General features: G+C 45.0%; 1 protein-coding gene across 1 annotated transcript in view; it reads left to right on the top strand.

The window, feature by feature from the left end:
* The window catches only part of LOC128652786 (calsequestrin-2-like), a 164191-nt gene that overhangs the window by 48458 nt on the left and 101038 nt on the right, over nt 1–14695 (top strand). The window contains exon 4 of the mRNA XM_053705719.1: nt 888–999. Within this exon, the coding sequence (XP_053561694.1) occupies nt 888–999 (112 nt within the window). The remainder of the gene's footprint in view (nt 1–887; nt 1000–14695) is intronic.

Here is a 14695-nt window from a genome sequence, read left to right as displayed (position 1 = left end):
GAAGTACTAGGTATTACACACATTACTTGCACAATACTTGTACATTACTCAGGCAGAACGAGGCATTATTTGCACATTACTCACACAGTACTAGATATTAAACACACATTACTTGCAAATTATTAGTACATTTCTCAGTCAGTACTATACATTACTCACACATTACGCAAGAAGTACAAGGCATTACACACATTACATACACATTACTCAGGCAGTACTAGGAATTACACACACATTACTCAGGAAGTACAAGGCATTACACACATTACTCAGGCAGTACTAGGAATTACACACACATTACTCAGGAAGTACAAGGCATTACACACATTACTCAGGCAGTACTAGGAATTACACACACATTACTCAGGAAGTACTAGGTATTGCACACACATTACTCAGGTAATGCTAGGCATTACACACACATTACTCAGGCAGTACTAGGAATTACATACACATTACTTGCACATTACTCAGGAAGTACTAGGCATTAAACACACATTACTTACACATTATTCAGGCAGTACTAGGAATTACATACACATTACTTGCACATTACTCAGACAGTTCTAGGCATTACACATCCATTACTCACACATTATTTTGACATCCCTCATGTATTTTTATCAAAGTTTAAAAAAAAAAATAATGATTTTAGTGTCCTTTATTGATTGTGTTATGAGGATAGTGTCCTTTATGTCTCCAAACCAACATTACACACTTAACCCCGTCACTGCCAGAGCAGGAACAGCACCTTTATAGCGAATGCATTCATCATGTTAGTTTGTTTAGTATGCTGTACTCTCAGGGTTATAGCACAACCTGCACTGTGATGTACAATAGGTGAAACAGCAAATATACACATGGTCTGATAATTTCTACCTGCGCAGCTGATAGAGGACCCTGTGGAGATCATCAACAGTCACCAGGAGCTGAAGGCGCTGGACAGGATGGAGGAAGAGACCAGGGTCTTTGGATACTTTAAGAGCAAGGACTCAGAGTGTAAGTATGAGTTGGCAAAATGTGACAGGTGTGTAATATATTGTGCCTACCCCCCCACACTGTTCTGTAATATAATGTGCCTACCCCCCCACACTGTTCTGTAATATAATGTGCCTACCCCCCCCCACACTGTGCTGTAATATAATGTGCCTACCCCCCCACACTGTGCTTTAATGTAATGTGCCTACCCCCCCCCACACTGTACTGTAATATATTGTGCCTACCCTCCCCACACTGTGATGTAATATAATGTGCCTACCCTCCCCACACTGTGCTGTAATATAATGTGCCTACCCCCCCCACACTGTGATGTAATATAATGTGCCTACCCTCCCCACACTGTGCTGTAATATAATGTGCCTACCCTCCCCACACTGTGCTGTAATATAATGTGCCTACCCCCCCCCCCCCCACACTGTGATGTAATATAATGTGCCTACCCCCCCCCCACACTGTGATGTAATATAATGTGCCTACCCCCCCCCCCACACTGTGCTGTAATATAATGTGCCTACCCTCCCCACACTGTGATGTAATATAATGTGCCTACCCCCTCACACTGTACTGTAATATAATGTGCCTACCCCCTCACACTGTACTGTAATATAATGTGCCTACCCTCTCACACTGTGCTGTAATGTAATGTGCCTACCCTCCCACACTGTGCTGTAATATAATGTGCCTACCCCCCCCCCACTGTGATGTAATATAATGTGCCTACCCCCCCCCCCCACTGTGCTGTAATATATTGTGCCTACCCCCCCACACTGTTCTGTAATATAATGTGCCTACCCCCCCACACTGTGCTGTAATATAATGTGCCTACCCCCCCCCCACTGTGCTGTAATATATTGTGCCTACCCCCCCACACTGTTCTGTAATATAATGTGCCTACCCCCCCACACTGTGCTGTAATATAATGTGCCTACCCCCCCCCCCACTGTGCTGTAATATATTGTGCCTACCCCCCCCACACTGTTCTGTAATATAATGTGCCTACCCCCCCCCCCCCCACTGTGCTGTAATATATTGTGCCTACCCCCCCACACTGTTCTGTAATATAATGTGCCTACCCCCCCCCACTGTGCTGTAATATATTGTGCCTACCCCCCCACACTGTTCTGTAATATAATGTGCCTACCCCCCCCCCACTGTGCTGTAATATATTGTGCCTACCCCCCACACACTGTTCTGTAATATAATGTGCCTACCCCCCCCCCCCCACTGTGCTGTAATATATTGTGCCTACCCCCCCACACTGTTCTGTAATATATTGTGCCTACCCCCCCACACTGTGCTGTAATATAATGTGCCTACCCCCCCACACTGTGCTGTAATGTAATGTGCCTACCCCCCCACACTGTGCTTTAATATAATGTGCCTACCCCTCACACTGTGCTGTAATATAATGTGCCTACCCCTCACACTGTATTGTAATATAATGTGCCTACCCTCCCACACTGTGCTGTAATGTAATGTGCCTACCCTCCCACACTGTGCTGTAATATAATGTGCCTACCCCCCATACTGTGCTGTAATATAATGTGCCTACCCCTCACACTGTGCTGTAATGTAATGTGCCTACCCCACACACTGTACTGTAATATAATGTGCCTACCCCCCATACTGTGCTGTAATATAATGTGCCTACCCCTCACACTGTGCTGTAATATAATGTGCCTACCCCCCATACTGTGCTGTAATATAATGTGCCTACCCTCCCACACTGTGCTGTAATATAATGTGCCTACCCCCCATACTGTGCTGTAATATAATGTGCCTACCCCTCACACTGTACTGTAATATAATGTGCCTACCCCCCATACTGTGCTGTAATATAATGTGCCTACCCCACACACTGTGCTGTAATATAATGTGCCTACCCTACCACACACTGTGCTGTAATATAATGTGCCTACCCCCCACACTGTGCTGTAATATAATGTGCCTACCCTCCCACACTGTGCTTTAATGTAATGTGCCTACCCTCCCACACTGTGCTGTAATATAATGTGCCTACCCTCCCACACTGTGCTGTAATATAATGTGCCTACCCTCCCACACTGTGCTGTAATATAATGTGCCTACCCCCCACACTGTGCTGTAATATAATGTGCCTACCCTCCCACACTGTTCTGTAATATAATGTGCCTACCCTCCCACACTGTTCTGTAATATAATGTGCCTACCCCCCCCCCACACTGTGCTGTAATATAATGTGCCTACCCCCCACACTGTGCTGTAATATATTGTGCCTACCCCCCTACATTGTTCTGTAATATAATGTGCCTACCCTCCCAGACTGTGCTGTAATATAATGTGCCTACCCCCCCCCCACACTGTGCTGTAATATAATGTGCCTACCCCCCCACACTGTGCTGTAATATGTGTCTACCCCCCCACACTGTGCTGTAATATAATGTGTCTACCCCTCACACTGTGCTGTAATATAATGTGCCTACCCCCCACACTGTGCTGTAATATAATGTGCCTACCCCTCACACTGTGCTGTAATGTAATGTGCCTACCCCCCACACTGTGCTGTAATATAATGTGCCTACCCCTCACACTGTGCTGTAATGTAATGTGCCTACCCCCCACACTGTTCTGTAATATAATGTGCCTACCCTCCACACTGTTCTGTAATATAATGTGCCTACCCTCCACACTGTGATGTAATAGAATGTGCCTACCCCCCACACTGTGATGTAATATAATGTGCCTACCCCCCACACTGTGATGTAATATAATGTGCCCACCCCCCACACTGTGATGTAATATAATGTGCCTACCCCTCACACTGTTCTGTAATGTAATGTGGAATAGAAGAAAATAGAGGGGCGCCTCATGTGTAGGATCAACAGATATAAAAATCAGTAATAACAGTAGTAGAGTCAAATGGGTACTCACACACTTCACAAGCACACCAATGTGCTGGTAGTAGCAGGCTGCAGATTCAAATAGGTGTGGCAGCTCACCTCTCAGGTAGTACTGTGATGCTGGAGATGGAAAAGGAGACACAGAAAAAAAGCACTACATGTGCAGACTGTTAAAAATATAACAAACGATATTTTCAGTGGTACAGATGGTCACTCACATACTCCTTGAGCACACTTATGTGCTGGTAGAAACAAGCTGCAAATTTTAGGCAGGTGTAGCAGCTCACCCCAGATCAGATTTCTTAATGCTGTAATCAAATGGCTCCAATAGGTAACACAAAGTCCCAAAAAGGTGGAGAGACTCTTATGTATCAGCAGGGCAGTAGGTAGGTAAAGATATCCACTCAAAGGCGTATTTCCAGTAAAATACAAATATTTATTAAAAAAAAAAGGTAAAAAACACAACAGAACAATTGCTGTGTTAGGTGGATAAAAAAGGGGTTAACAGTGACCCCAATAATGCAACGCGTTTCTCGGTTTTGCACCGTTTCATCAGGCATAAAATTGTTCTTATTCCTACCTCTCCTGCCTCTGCTTTATATAGCCAGCTAACAAACATTATCCTCCTTTCAGAGGGGTGTGGTTAACAATTAATCACTGACACCTGTCTAAGGTGGCTAGTCTCCTAATTACAAAATGTTAAGGAAATCCAATGTACTTATATATGCAAGAAAACTGTCTATTTGTTGTTAATAATATACGTGTATATGTACAAAAGACTAGCTTTCTATCTGATATACGTATGTGTATAAGTGTAAGGGGGATTTTCTTTCTATTCCATCTATTCTATAGATCTCCCAACAGTGATAGTCTATTCCTGTACTATATATGTTATATGGCTCATCCATCAGTAATATTTCCCTATATTAATTCCCTATATTAATTGGCAGGGGTGCATATGAATTTTAACCTCTGTGGGGTTTTTTCCCCCCCTATATCTAGAAATATTCATAGCCGTAAACTTTTTACAAAATAATCTGTCCTCTTAATAATATGTCCTAACGTTGTACTTTATAGGTATTAAAGTACTCAACTAAATGGTATGCACTGTATTATAAATAGTGCCCTAGTGTTCCGATTTCTTTAGATAAATTTGTAATTTTTATAATTACATAGTATATTCGATCTCAAAATGTGATAAAAATCACACATAATAAATATCAAAATAAACCACGATTGTGGAGCAAAACAGTCTAAAATCTAGTATTTAATAATATTAATATGGTGTATAATATAACATAATATGTCTCAAAATGTGTCAAATATTATGTTATATTATACACCATATTAATATTCACCATATGCTACTTTATGCATTACTCCAAGATTTATCAACATAAATTTGATTTTTTGTATTTATATACTAGATTTTAGACTGTGTTTTGCTCCACAATCGTGGTTTATTTTGATATTTATTATGTGTGATTTTTTAATCACATTTTGAGATCGAATATACTATGTAATTATAAAAATTACAAATTTATCTAAAGAAATCGGAACACTAGGGCACTATTTATAATACAGTGCATACCATTTAGTTGAGCCAAGTCAATATTGGGTTAATGTTTCGCTGTAAATTTCATATATGCTGCTTGTGGAGTGCAGCATTGATAAAATTACCGTAGTATAGAAACCCCCATTAATACCTATAAAGTACAACGTTAGGACATATTATTAAGAGGACAGATTATTTTGTAAAAAGTTTACGGCTATGAATATTTCTAGATATAGGGGGGGGGGGAACCCCACAGAGGTTAAAATTCATATGCACCCCGGCCAATTAATATAGGGAATTAATATAGGGAAATATTACTGATGGATGAGCCATATAACATATATAGTACAGGAATAGACTATCACTGTTGGGAGATCTATAGAATAGATGGAATAGAAAGAAAATCCCCCTTACACTTATACACATACGTATATCAGATAGAAAGCTAGTCTGTTGTACATATACACGTATATTATAAACAACAAATAGACAGTTTTCTTGCATATATAAGTACATTGGATTTCCTTAACATTTTGTAATTAGGAGACTAGCCACCCTAGACAGGTGTCAGTGATTAATTGTTAAACACACCCCTCTGAAAGGAGGATAATGTTTGTTAGCTGGCTATATAAAGCAGAGGCAGGAGAGGTAGGAATAAGAACAATTTTATGCCTGATGAAACGGTGCAAAACCGAGAAACGCGTTGCATTATTGGGGTCACTGTTAACCCCTTTTTTATCCACCTAACACAGCAATTGTTCTGTTGTGTTTTTTAACTTTTGTTTTTAATAAATATTTGTATTTTACTAGAAATACGCCTTTGAGTGGATATCTTTACCTACCTACTGCCCTGCTGATACATAAGAGTCTCTCTACCTTTTTGGGACTTTGTGTTACCTATTGGAGCCATTTGATTACAGCACTAAGAAATCTGATCTGGGGTGAGCTGCTACACCTGCCTAAAATTTGCATCTTGTTTCTACCAGCACATAAGTGTGCTCAAGGAGTATGTGAGTAACCATCTGTACCACTGAAAATATTGTTTGTTATATTTTTAACAGTCTGCACATGTAGTGCTTTTTTTCTGTGTCTCCTTTTCCATCTCCAGCATCACGGTACTACCTGAGAGGTGAGCTGCCACACCTATTTGAATCTGCAGCCTGCTACTACCAGCACATTGGTGTGCTTGTGAAGTGTGTGAGTACCCATTTGGCTCTACTACTGTTATTACTGATTTTTATATCTGTTGATCCTACACATGAGGCGCCCCTCTATTTTCTTCTATTCCTCATAGTTATACCCGGACCAGTCGGCGAGGAGGAGGCAGCCACCACAGGGCTTTTCCACTTGGTTTTGAAAAGGACTCATTTTTGCCTTGATTTTGTATTTATATTTGGACTTCCCTCATTTGAGAGGATTTTATTTATTTTTTCTTTTATTTTGTTTTATTTTATTTTTTTATTTGTATTGTATACACAATTACCAATTTGCATTTTTTAAAGAGTATATAGATTAATATCACTATCTATATTATCACTAGCGCCCCCTTACTTTGCTGTAAGGCTATATATACACTGTAATATAATGTGCCTACCCCCCACACTGTGCTGTAATATAATGTGCCTACCCCCCATACTGTGCTGTAATATAATGTGCCTACCCCCCACACTGTGCTGTACTATAATGTGCCTACCCCCCACACTGTGCTGTACTATAATGTGCCTACCCCTCACACTGTGCTGTACTATAATGTGCCTGTTATGGTATAACCCTGTTATCGAGGGTTAATACCAGATGAAAGATGCCCTGAATACGGGATCAGCAACACAGGAATCCAGTTAATTTCCCCACAAACACGAGACCAAGCTCCGTCTTGAGGGTAAAACAGAATCTACTTTATTGAGGGCTATATGCCCGGTAGTTATGCAGGTCTCCCACTTGGTTGACACTCTCCTTCAACTCTCAGAACTCTGTGTTTTCTTTAAAATCAGGTCCTTTTGCTCAGATACTTGTTTATAGTCCTTATCCTGCTTACTTCTGGTTCAAAAACAACTCCAACTGTTTTAGACAAAACAGATACTCAAAACTGAAGTTAACCCCTCCAACAACAGTTACTCAAAACTGAAGTTAACCCCTCCAGTACTGTTGGATTTGCACCCTGTACCTATAATGGGCACAGGGTGACTTAACATAATGCCTGAATCCATAATCCGTAGGGAGGTTGACAGAGGGGTCTGTCACATGGCCCCCTCCTGGTGGGACACTCCGGCAGACCCAGCTTGACCCTTTGGCGGGTCAACTTGGGGATGACAGGACTAGGAGGTGGTAGGAATGTCAGTTTGCCGGGACAATCCATCTGCATTCCCATTTTGCTTAGCAGGCCGGTAGCTGATGGTGAAGTTATAGGGTTGGAGGGCTAAACTCCATCGCAGCAATCTACCATTGTCTCCTGAGATCCGGTTAAGCCAGACTAAGGGATTGTGGTCCGTTATGAGAGAGAATTCCTGTCCGTATAAATAAGGGTTCAACTTCTTCAGTGCCCAGACCAGAGCTAAACATTCCTTCTCTACTGCCGCATAACTTACTTCTCGAGGTAACAACTTTCTGCTCAGGTATGCGACAGGGTGCTCTCCTCCATCCCCCCCAACTTGGCTCAGCAAAGCCCCCAGTCCATACATGGAAGCATCTGTGTTAATAAGAAAACATTTGTTAGGGACTGGGGCAGCCAAGACAGGGGCATTCACAAGAGCCTGCTTCAGTGCCTGAAACGCGGCTTCACAAGCTGGAGACCACAGGACCTGTTTAGGAAGATTCTTTTTAGTCAGGTCAGTCAGGGGCTTGGCGATAGTACTGTAGTCTGGGACAAAACATCGGTAATAACCGGCCGTCCCCAGGAAGGCTAGCACTTGGGTCTTAGTAATAGGTGTGGGCCAGTTAGCCACAGCCTCTACTTTCACTGGCTCCGGTCTCTGGCTCCCACACCCCACTCGGTGACCCAAGTACTGTACTTCAGCCATACCTAGATGGCACTTGTCTGGTTTCAAGGTCAAGCTAGCGGCCCAAATCTTGTCCAGAACCACCCCTACATGGATTAGGTGTTCCTCCCTGGACTCACTGTAGACCGCAATGTCGTCCAGGTATGCACAAGCAAAATCCTGGAAGCCATCAAGGAGTCTATCCACCATACGCTGGAAGGTAGCCAGAGCATTCTTCATCCCAAAGGGCATGACCTTAAACTGGTACAGGCCAAATGGGGTGACGAATGCCGACTTGGGGATAGCATCCTCGGCCAGGGGAATCTGCCAATAGCCCTTACACAGGTCTATGGTGGTCAGATAGCGTCCCCTAGCAATACGGTCTAGTAATTCGTCTACCTGGGGCATCGGGTAGGCATCAGTGGTGGTCCTTTCGTTGAGCCGCCTGTAGTCCACACAGAACCGGGTGGTCCCATCTTTCTTAGGTACCAGGACTACAGGTGAAGCCCAAAGGCTATCGGAGTGCTCGATGACTCCCAGCCGAGCCATCTCCTGTATCTCCTTCCGCATTTCTTCTCAGACTGCTTCGGGGATACGGTAGGGGGGCTGTCGCAGGGGATTCTGTCCAGGGGTCTCTACCTTATGTACAGCTAGGGTAGTGTAGCCGGGCTCTTGGGAGAACGTCGCCTGCTTCTCCCACAGAAGCTATCTTGCCTGTACCTTCTCTGTAGGGCTTAACCGGTCCCCTAACTGCACAAGACTAGTAAGGTCAGTCTGGGGGTCCTTCTCTAGTAAGTCGGGCAGGGGTAAATTCTCTGGGTCGTCACACACACTGCAACGACATCCTCTGGCCTCTCCTGATACTCCTTCAGGATGTTCACATGAAAGGATCGCTGGATCCTTTCATCTGCACAGCTGGCTATAATATAGGTAGTATCACACACCTGAGCCAACACCTTATACGGGCCCTGCCAAGATGCTTGCATCTTGTTGGTCGTCACAGGCTTGAGCACCAAAACTTTCTGTCCAACCTGGAAGACCCACTGCCGGGCACCCCGATCGTACCACCCCTTCTGTCTCCCCTGGGCCACCTGGAGATTCTCCCTTATCATCAGGAACAGTTTCTCCATGCGGTCCCGGAGTTCCAGGACATATGGCACTATGGGGATCCCCTCCTGCTCTGTCTCTCCCTCCCAGTGTCCTCTAATGAGATCCAGGGGTCCGCGGACCCTTCTCCCATAGAGTAACTCAAAGGGAGAGAACCCAGTAGATTCCTGGGGCACCTCTCTGTACGCAAATAACAGATGAGGCAGGAATCGCTCCCAGTCTCTGCAAGCGTCAGTAAAGGTCCTCAGCATCTGCTTGAGGGTGCCATTAAAGCGCTCGCAGAGACCGTTAGTGTGTGGGTGATAAGGCGAACTGAGCAGCGGTTTAATGCCACACACCTTCCACAGCTGCTGGGTGAGCACAGCGGTAAACTGGGTCCCCTGATCGGAGAGAATCTCCTTAGGGAACCCGACGCTAGTAAAAACCTTAACCAGGGCATCAGCTACTGTCTCTGCCTCTATATTAGACAGTGCTACTGCCTCTGGGTAATGAGTGGCATAGTCCACCACGGTGAGAATATACTTCTTACCTGATGGACTAGCTCTGGCCAGTGGACCCACAATGTCAACGGCTATGCGGGAAAAGGGTTCCCCAATGATAGGCATAGACATAAGCCTAGCTTTTGGGTGATCCCCCCGCTTACCCACCCGTTGACAGGTGTCACAAGTACTACAATATACCCGCACATCTCTGTTAAAATTGGGCCAGAAGAAATTTTGGGTGATCCTATGAGCTGTGCGGCGGGACCCTAGATGTCCAGCTAATGGTACATCATGCCCAATTCGCAGAATCTCTTGCCGGTATTTGGCAGGCACCACCAGCTGCTGATTCTGCGGAGGGGCAGTACTTTTCTGGGAAGGTTTAGCGATTCTATATAGCCTATCCCCCACCCACTCATAACGTTCCCCATCTACCCCCTCATCTCCAGCATCTGCCCTAGCCCTATACTTCTGAAGGGTCGGATCCTCCCGGGTTTCCCTCCCGTATGTCTCTGGGGTATCCCAGCCTAAGGGGGCCTGATCTAGGGTACAAGTCAGGGAAGAGAGTCTTACCTGGGTCTCAGAAGCAGGTGGGTCGGTCTCGGCGGCATGGGTCTGGGCACGGGTAGTCACAGGGTTAACATCAGCGGGACCCATCGGAGCATAGGCAGAAACAAGGGGGGCCAAGTCATTTTCAAGGAGAACATCAGCTGGTAAACCCTTCATATGGTAGAGCGGTGCGCCGGGGGTTGGTAACTGGTAGCTGTGTCCAGTTTGCGGGCATCGATATACTCATCTGCCAGGCGAACAGCTTCATACATGGTGGAGGGTTTATGGTCCTGAACCCACTCTCTAACTCCTGCGGATAACTTGTCGAAGCAATGTTCCAACAGAAATAGCTGCAGCACCTCTTCCCCAGATACGGCTTGGCACCCCTCCATCCAGTGAGCTGCTGTGTGGTGCACCTTACATGCCCACTCGACGTAGGAATCTCCAGCTAGTTTAACAGTGTCTCTGAACCGTCTCCTGTATGCTTCCAGTGTAATCGCATACCTGGAGAGCAGAGCCTCTTTTACAGCATTATAATCCCCGACTTCCTCATCTGGAATGGCCCGAAAAGCCTCGCTGGCCCGGCCGGATAATTTTCCGGATAATATCGTGACCCAGTCTTCTGCGGGTACCTTGTGTAGTGCACATTGCCTCTCAAAATCCGAAAGGTACCCATCAATCTCTCCTTCTGTTTCAATGAAGTTTTAAAAGCTGCAAAATGTACTTTTCTCTTTTCCACTGAGGTTGCTGTGACTTGGGCTGCTGCAGCGCCGCTTTGGCGAAGTAGGTTGGCCTCCACGGCTGCTATGACCCGGTCGATAATTTCGGCAGTCGGGTTGGGGCCATAATGTGCCAGTCTTATTTTAACTGCCCGGTCAAAGCTTGCTTCTTCGGGAGTTCTGTCTGATATGCTGGGCTCATTGGTTCCTTCGGGCCCTGGTACTCCGTCCATCTCGGTCAGTATTGTAATAATCTCCCTCTTCCTGAGGTTACTGGACTGTCAGCCCCGTTGTTCTAGCAGGTCTTTAAGGGTGGCTCTTTTCAGCCTTTCATACGGTATTCCTATTAGGTCCGGATGTGTAGTTGCTCTTCTGGGTGATGAGGACCAACCCGTTGCTTGCCACCAATTGTTATGGTATAACCCTGTTATCGAGGGTTAATACCAGATGAAAGATGCCCTGAATACGGGATCAGCAACACACAAATCCAGTTAATTTCCCCACAAACACGAGACCAAGCTCCGTCTTGAGGGTAAAACAGAATCTACTTTATTGAGGGCTATATGCCCGGTAGTTATGCAGGTCTCCCACTTGGTTGACACTCTCCTTCAACTCTCAGAACTCTATGTTTTCTTTAAAATCAGGTCCTTTTGCTCAGATACTTGTTAATAGTCCTTCTCCTGTTTACTTCTGGTTCAAAAACAACTCCAACTGTCTTAGACAAAACAGTTACTCAAAACTGAAGTTAACCCCTCCAACAACAGTTACTCAAAACTGAAGTTAACCCCTCCAGTACTGTTGGATTTGCACCCTGTACCTATAATGGGCACAGGGTGACTTAACATAATGGCCAAATCCATAATCTGTAGGGAGGTTGACAGAGGGGTCTGTCACAGTGCCTACCCCCCACACACTGTGCTGTAATATAATGTGCCTACCCCCACACTGTGCTGTAATATAATGTGCCTACCCCTCACACTGTGCTGTAATATAATGTGCCTACCCCTCACACTGTGCTGTAATATAATGTGCCTACCCCTCACACCGTGCTGTAATATAATGTGCCTACCCCTCACACCGTGCTGTAATATAATGTGCCTACCCCTCACACTGTGATGTAATATACTGTGCCTACCCCTCACACTGTGATGTAATATAATGTGCCTACCCCTCACACTATGATGTAATATAATGTGCCTACCCCCCACACTGTGATGTAATATAATGTGCCTACCCCCCACACTGTGATGTAATATAATGTGCCTACCCCCCACACTGTGCTGTAATATAATGTGCCTACCCCCCACACTGTGCTGTAATATAATGTGCCTACCCCCCACACTGTGATGTAATATAATTTAACTACCCCCCACACTGTGCTGTAATATAATGTGCCTACCCCCCACACTGTGATGTAATATAATTTGCCTACCCCCCACACCGTGCTGTAATATAATGTGCCTACCTCCCACACACTGTGCTGTAATATAATGTGCCTACCCCCACACTGTGCTGTAATATAATGTGCCTACCCCTCACACTGTGCTGTAATATAATGTGCCTAGCCCTCACACCGTGCTGTAATATAATGTGCCTACCCCTCACACTGTGATGTAATATAATGTGCCTACCCCTCACACTGTGATGTAATATAATGTGCCTACCCCCCACACTATGATGTAATATAATGTGCCTACCCCCCACACTGTGATGTAATATAATGTGCCTACCCCCCACACTGTGCTGTAATATAATGTGCCTACCCCCCACACTGTGCTGTAATATAATGTGCCTACCCCCCACACTGTGATGTAATATAATGTGCCTACCCCCCACACTGTGCTGTAATATAATGTGCCTAACCTCCCACACACTGTGCTGTAATATAATGTGCCTACCCCTCACACTGTGCTGTAATATAATGTGCCTACCCCCCACACTGTTCTGTAATATAATGTGCCTACCCTCCACACTGTGATGTAATATAATGTGCCTACCCTCCACACTGTGATGTAATATAATGTGCCTACCCCCCACACTGTGATGTAATATAATGTGCCTACCCCCCACACTGTGATGAAATATAATGTGCCTACCCCCCACACTGTGCTGTAATATAATGTGCCTACCCCCCACACTGTGATGTAATATAATGTGCCTACCCCCCACACTGTGCTGTAATATAATGTGCCTACCCTCCCACACTGTGCTGTAATATAATGTGCCTACCCCCCACACTGTGCTGTAATATAATGTGCCTACCCCCCACACTGTGATGTAATATAATGTGCCTACCCCCCACACTGTGCTGTAATATAATGTACCTACCCCCCACACTGTGATGTAATATAATGTGCCTACCCCCCACACTGTGCTGTAATATAATGTGCCTACCCTCCCACACACTGTGCTGTAATATAATGTGCCTACCCTCCCACACACTGTGCTGTAATATAATGTGCCTACCCCCCATACTGTGCTGTAATATAATGTGCCTACCCCCCCACACTGTGCTGTAATATAATGTGCCTACCCCCCCACACTGTGCTGTAATATAATGTGCCTACCCCCCACACTGTGATGTAATATAATGTGCCTACCCCCCACACTGTGCTGTAATATAATGTGCCTAACCTCCCACACACTGTGCTGTAATATAATGTGCCTACCCCTCACACTGTGCTGTAATATAATGTGCCTACCCCCCACACTGTTCTGTAATATAATGTGCCTACCCTCCACACTGTGATGTAATATAATGTGCCTACCCCCCACACTGTGATGTAATATAATGTGCCTACCCCCCACACTGTGATGTAATATAATGTGCCTACCCCCCACACTGTGATGTAATATAATGTGCCTACCCCTCACACCGTGCTGTAATATAATGTGCCTACCCCTCACACTGTGATGTAATATAATGTGCCTACCCCTCACACTGTGATGTAATATAATGTGCCTACCCCCCACACTATGATGTAATATAATGTGCCTACCCCCCACACTGTGATGTAATATAATGTGCCTACCCCCCACACTGTGCTGTAATATAATGTGCCTACCCCCCACACTGTGCTGTAATATAATGTGCCTACCCCCCACACTGTGATGTAATATAATGTGCCTACCCCCCACACTGTGCTGTAATATAATGTGCCTACCCCCCCCACACTGTTCTGTAATATAATGTGCCTACCCTCCCACACACTGTGCTGTAATATAATGTGCCTAACCTCCCACACACTGTTCTGTAATATAATGTGCCTAACCTCCCACACACTGTGCTGTAATATAATGTGCCTACCCCTCACACTGTGCTGTAATATAATGTGCCTACCCCCCACACTGTTCTGTAATATAATGTGCCTACCCTCCACACTGTGATGTAATATAATGTGCCTACCCTCCACACTGTGATGTAATATAATGT

Source organism: Bombina bombina, chromosome 3 (genome assembly GCF_027579735.1).
Source record: "Bombina bombina isolate aBomBom1 chromosome 3, aBomBom1.pri, whole genome shotgun sequence".
Taxonomy (NCBI): domain Eukaryota; kingdom Metazoa; phylum Chordata; class Amphibia; order Anura; family Bombinatoridae; genus Bombina; species Bombina bombina.
Note: the sequence above shows the minus strand (reverse complement) of the source record. Positions and strands in the feature narration are given on the sequence as shown.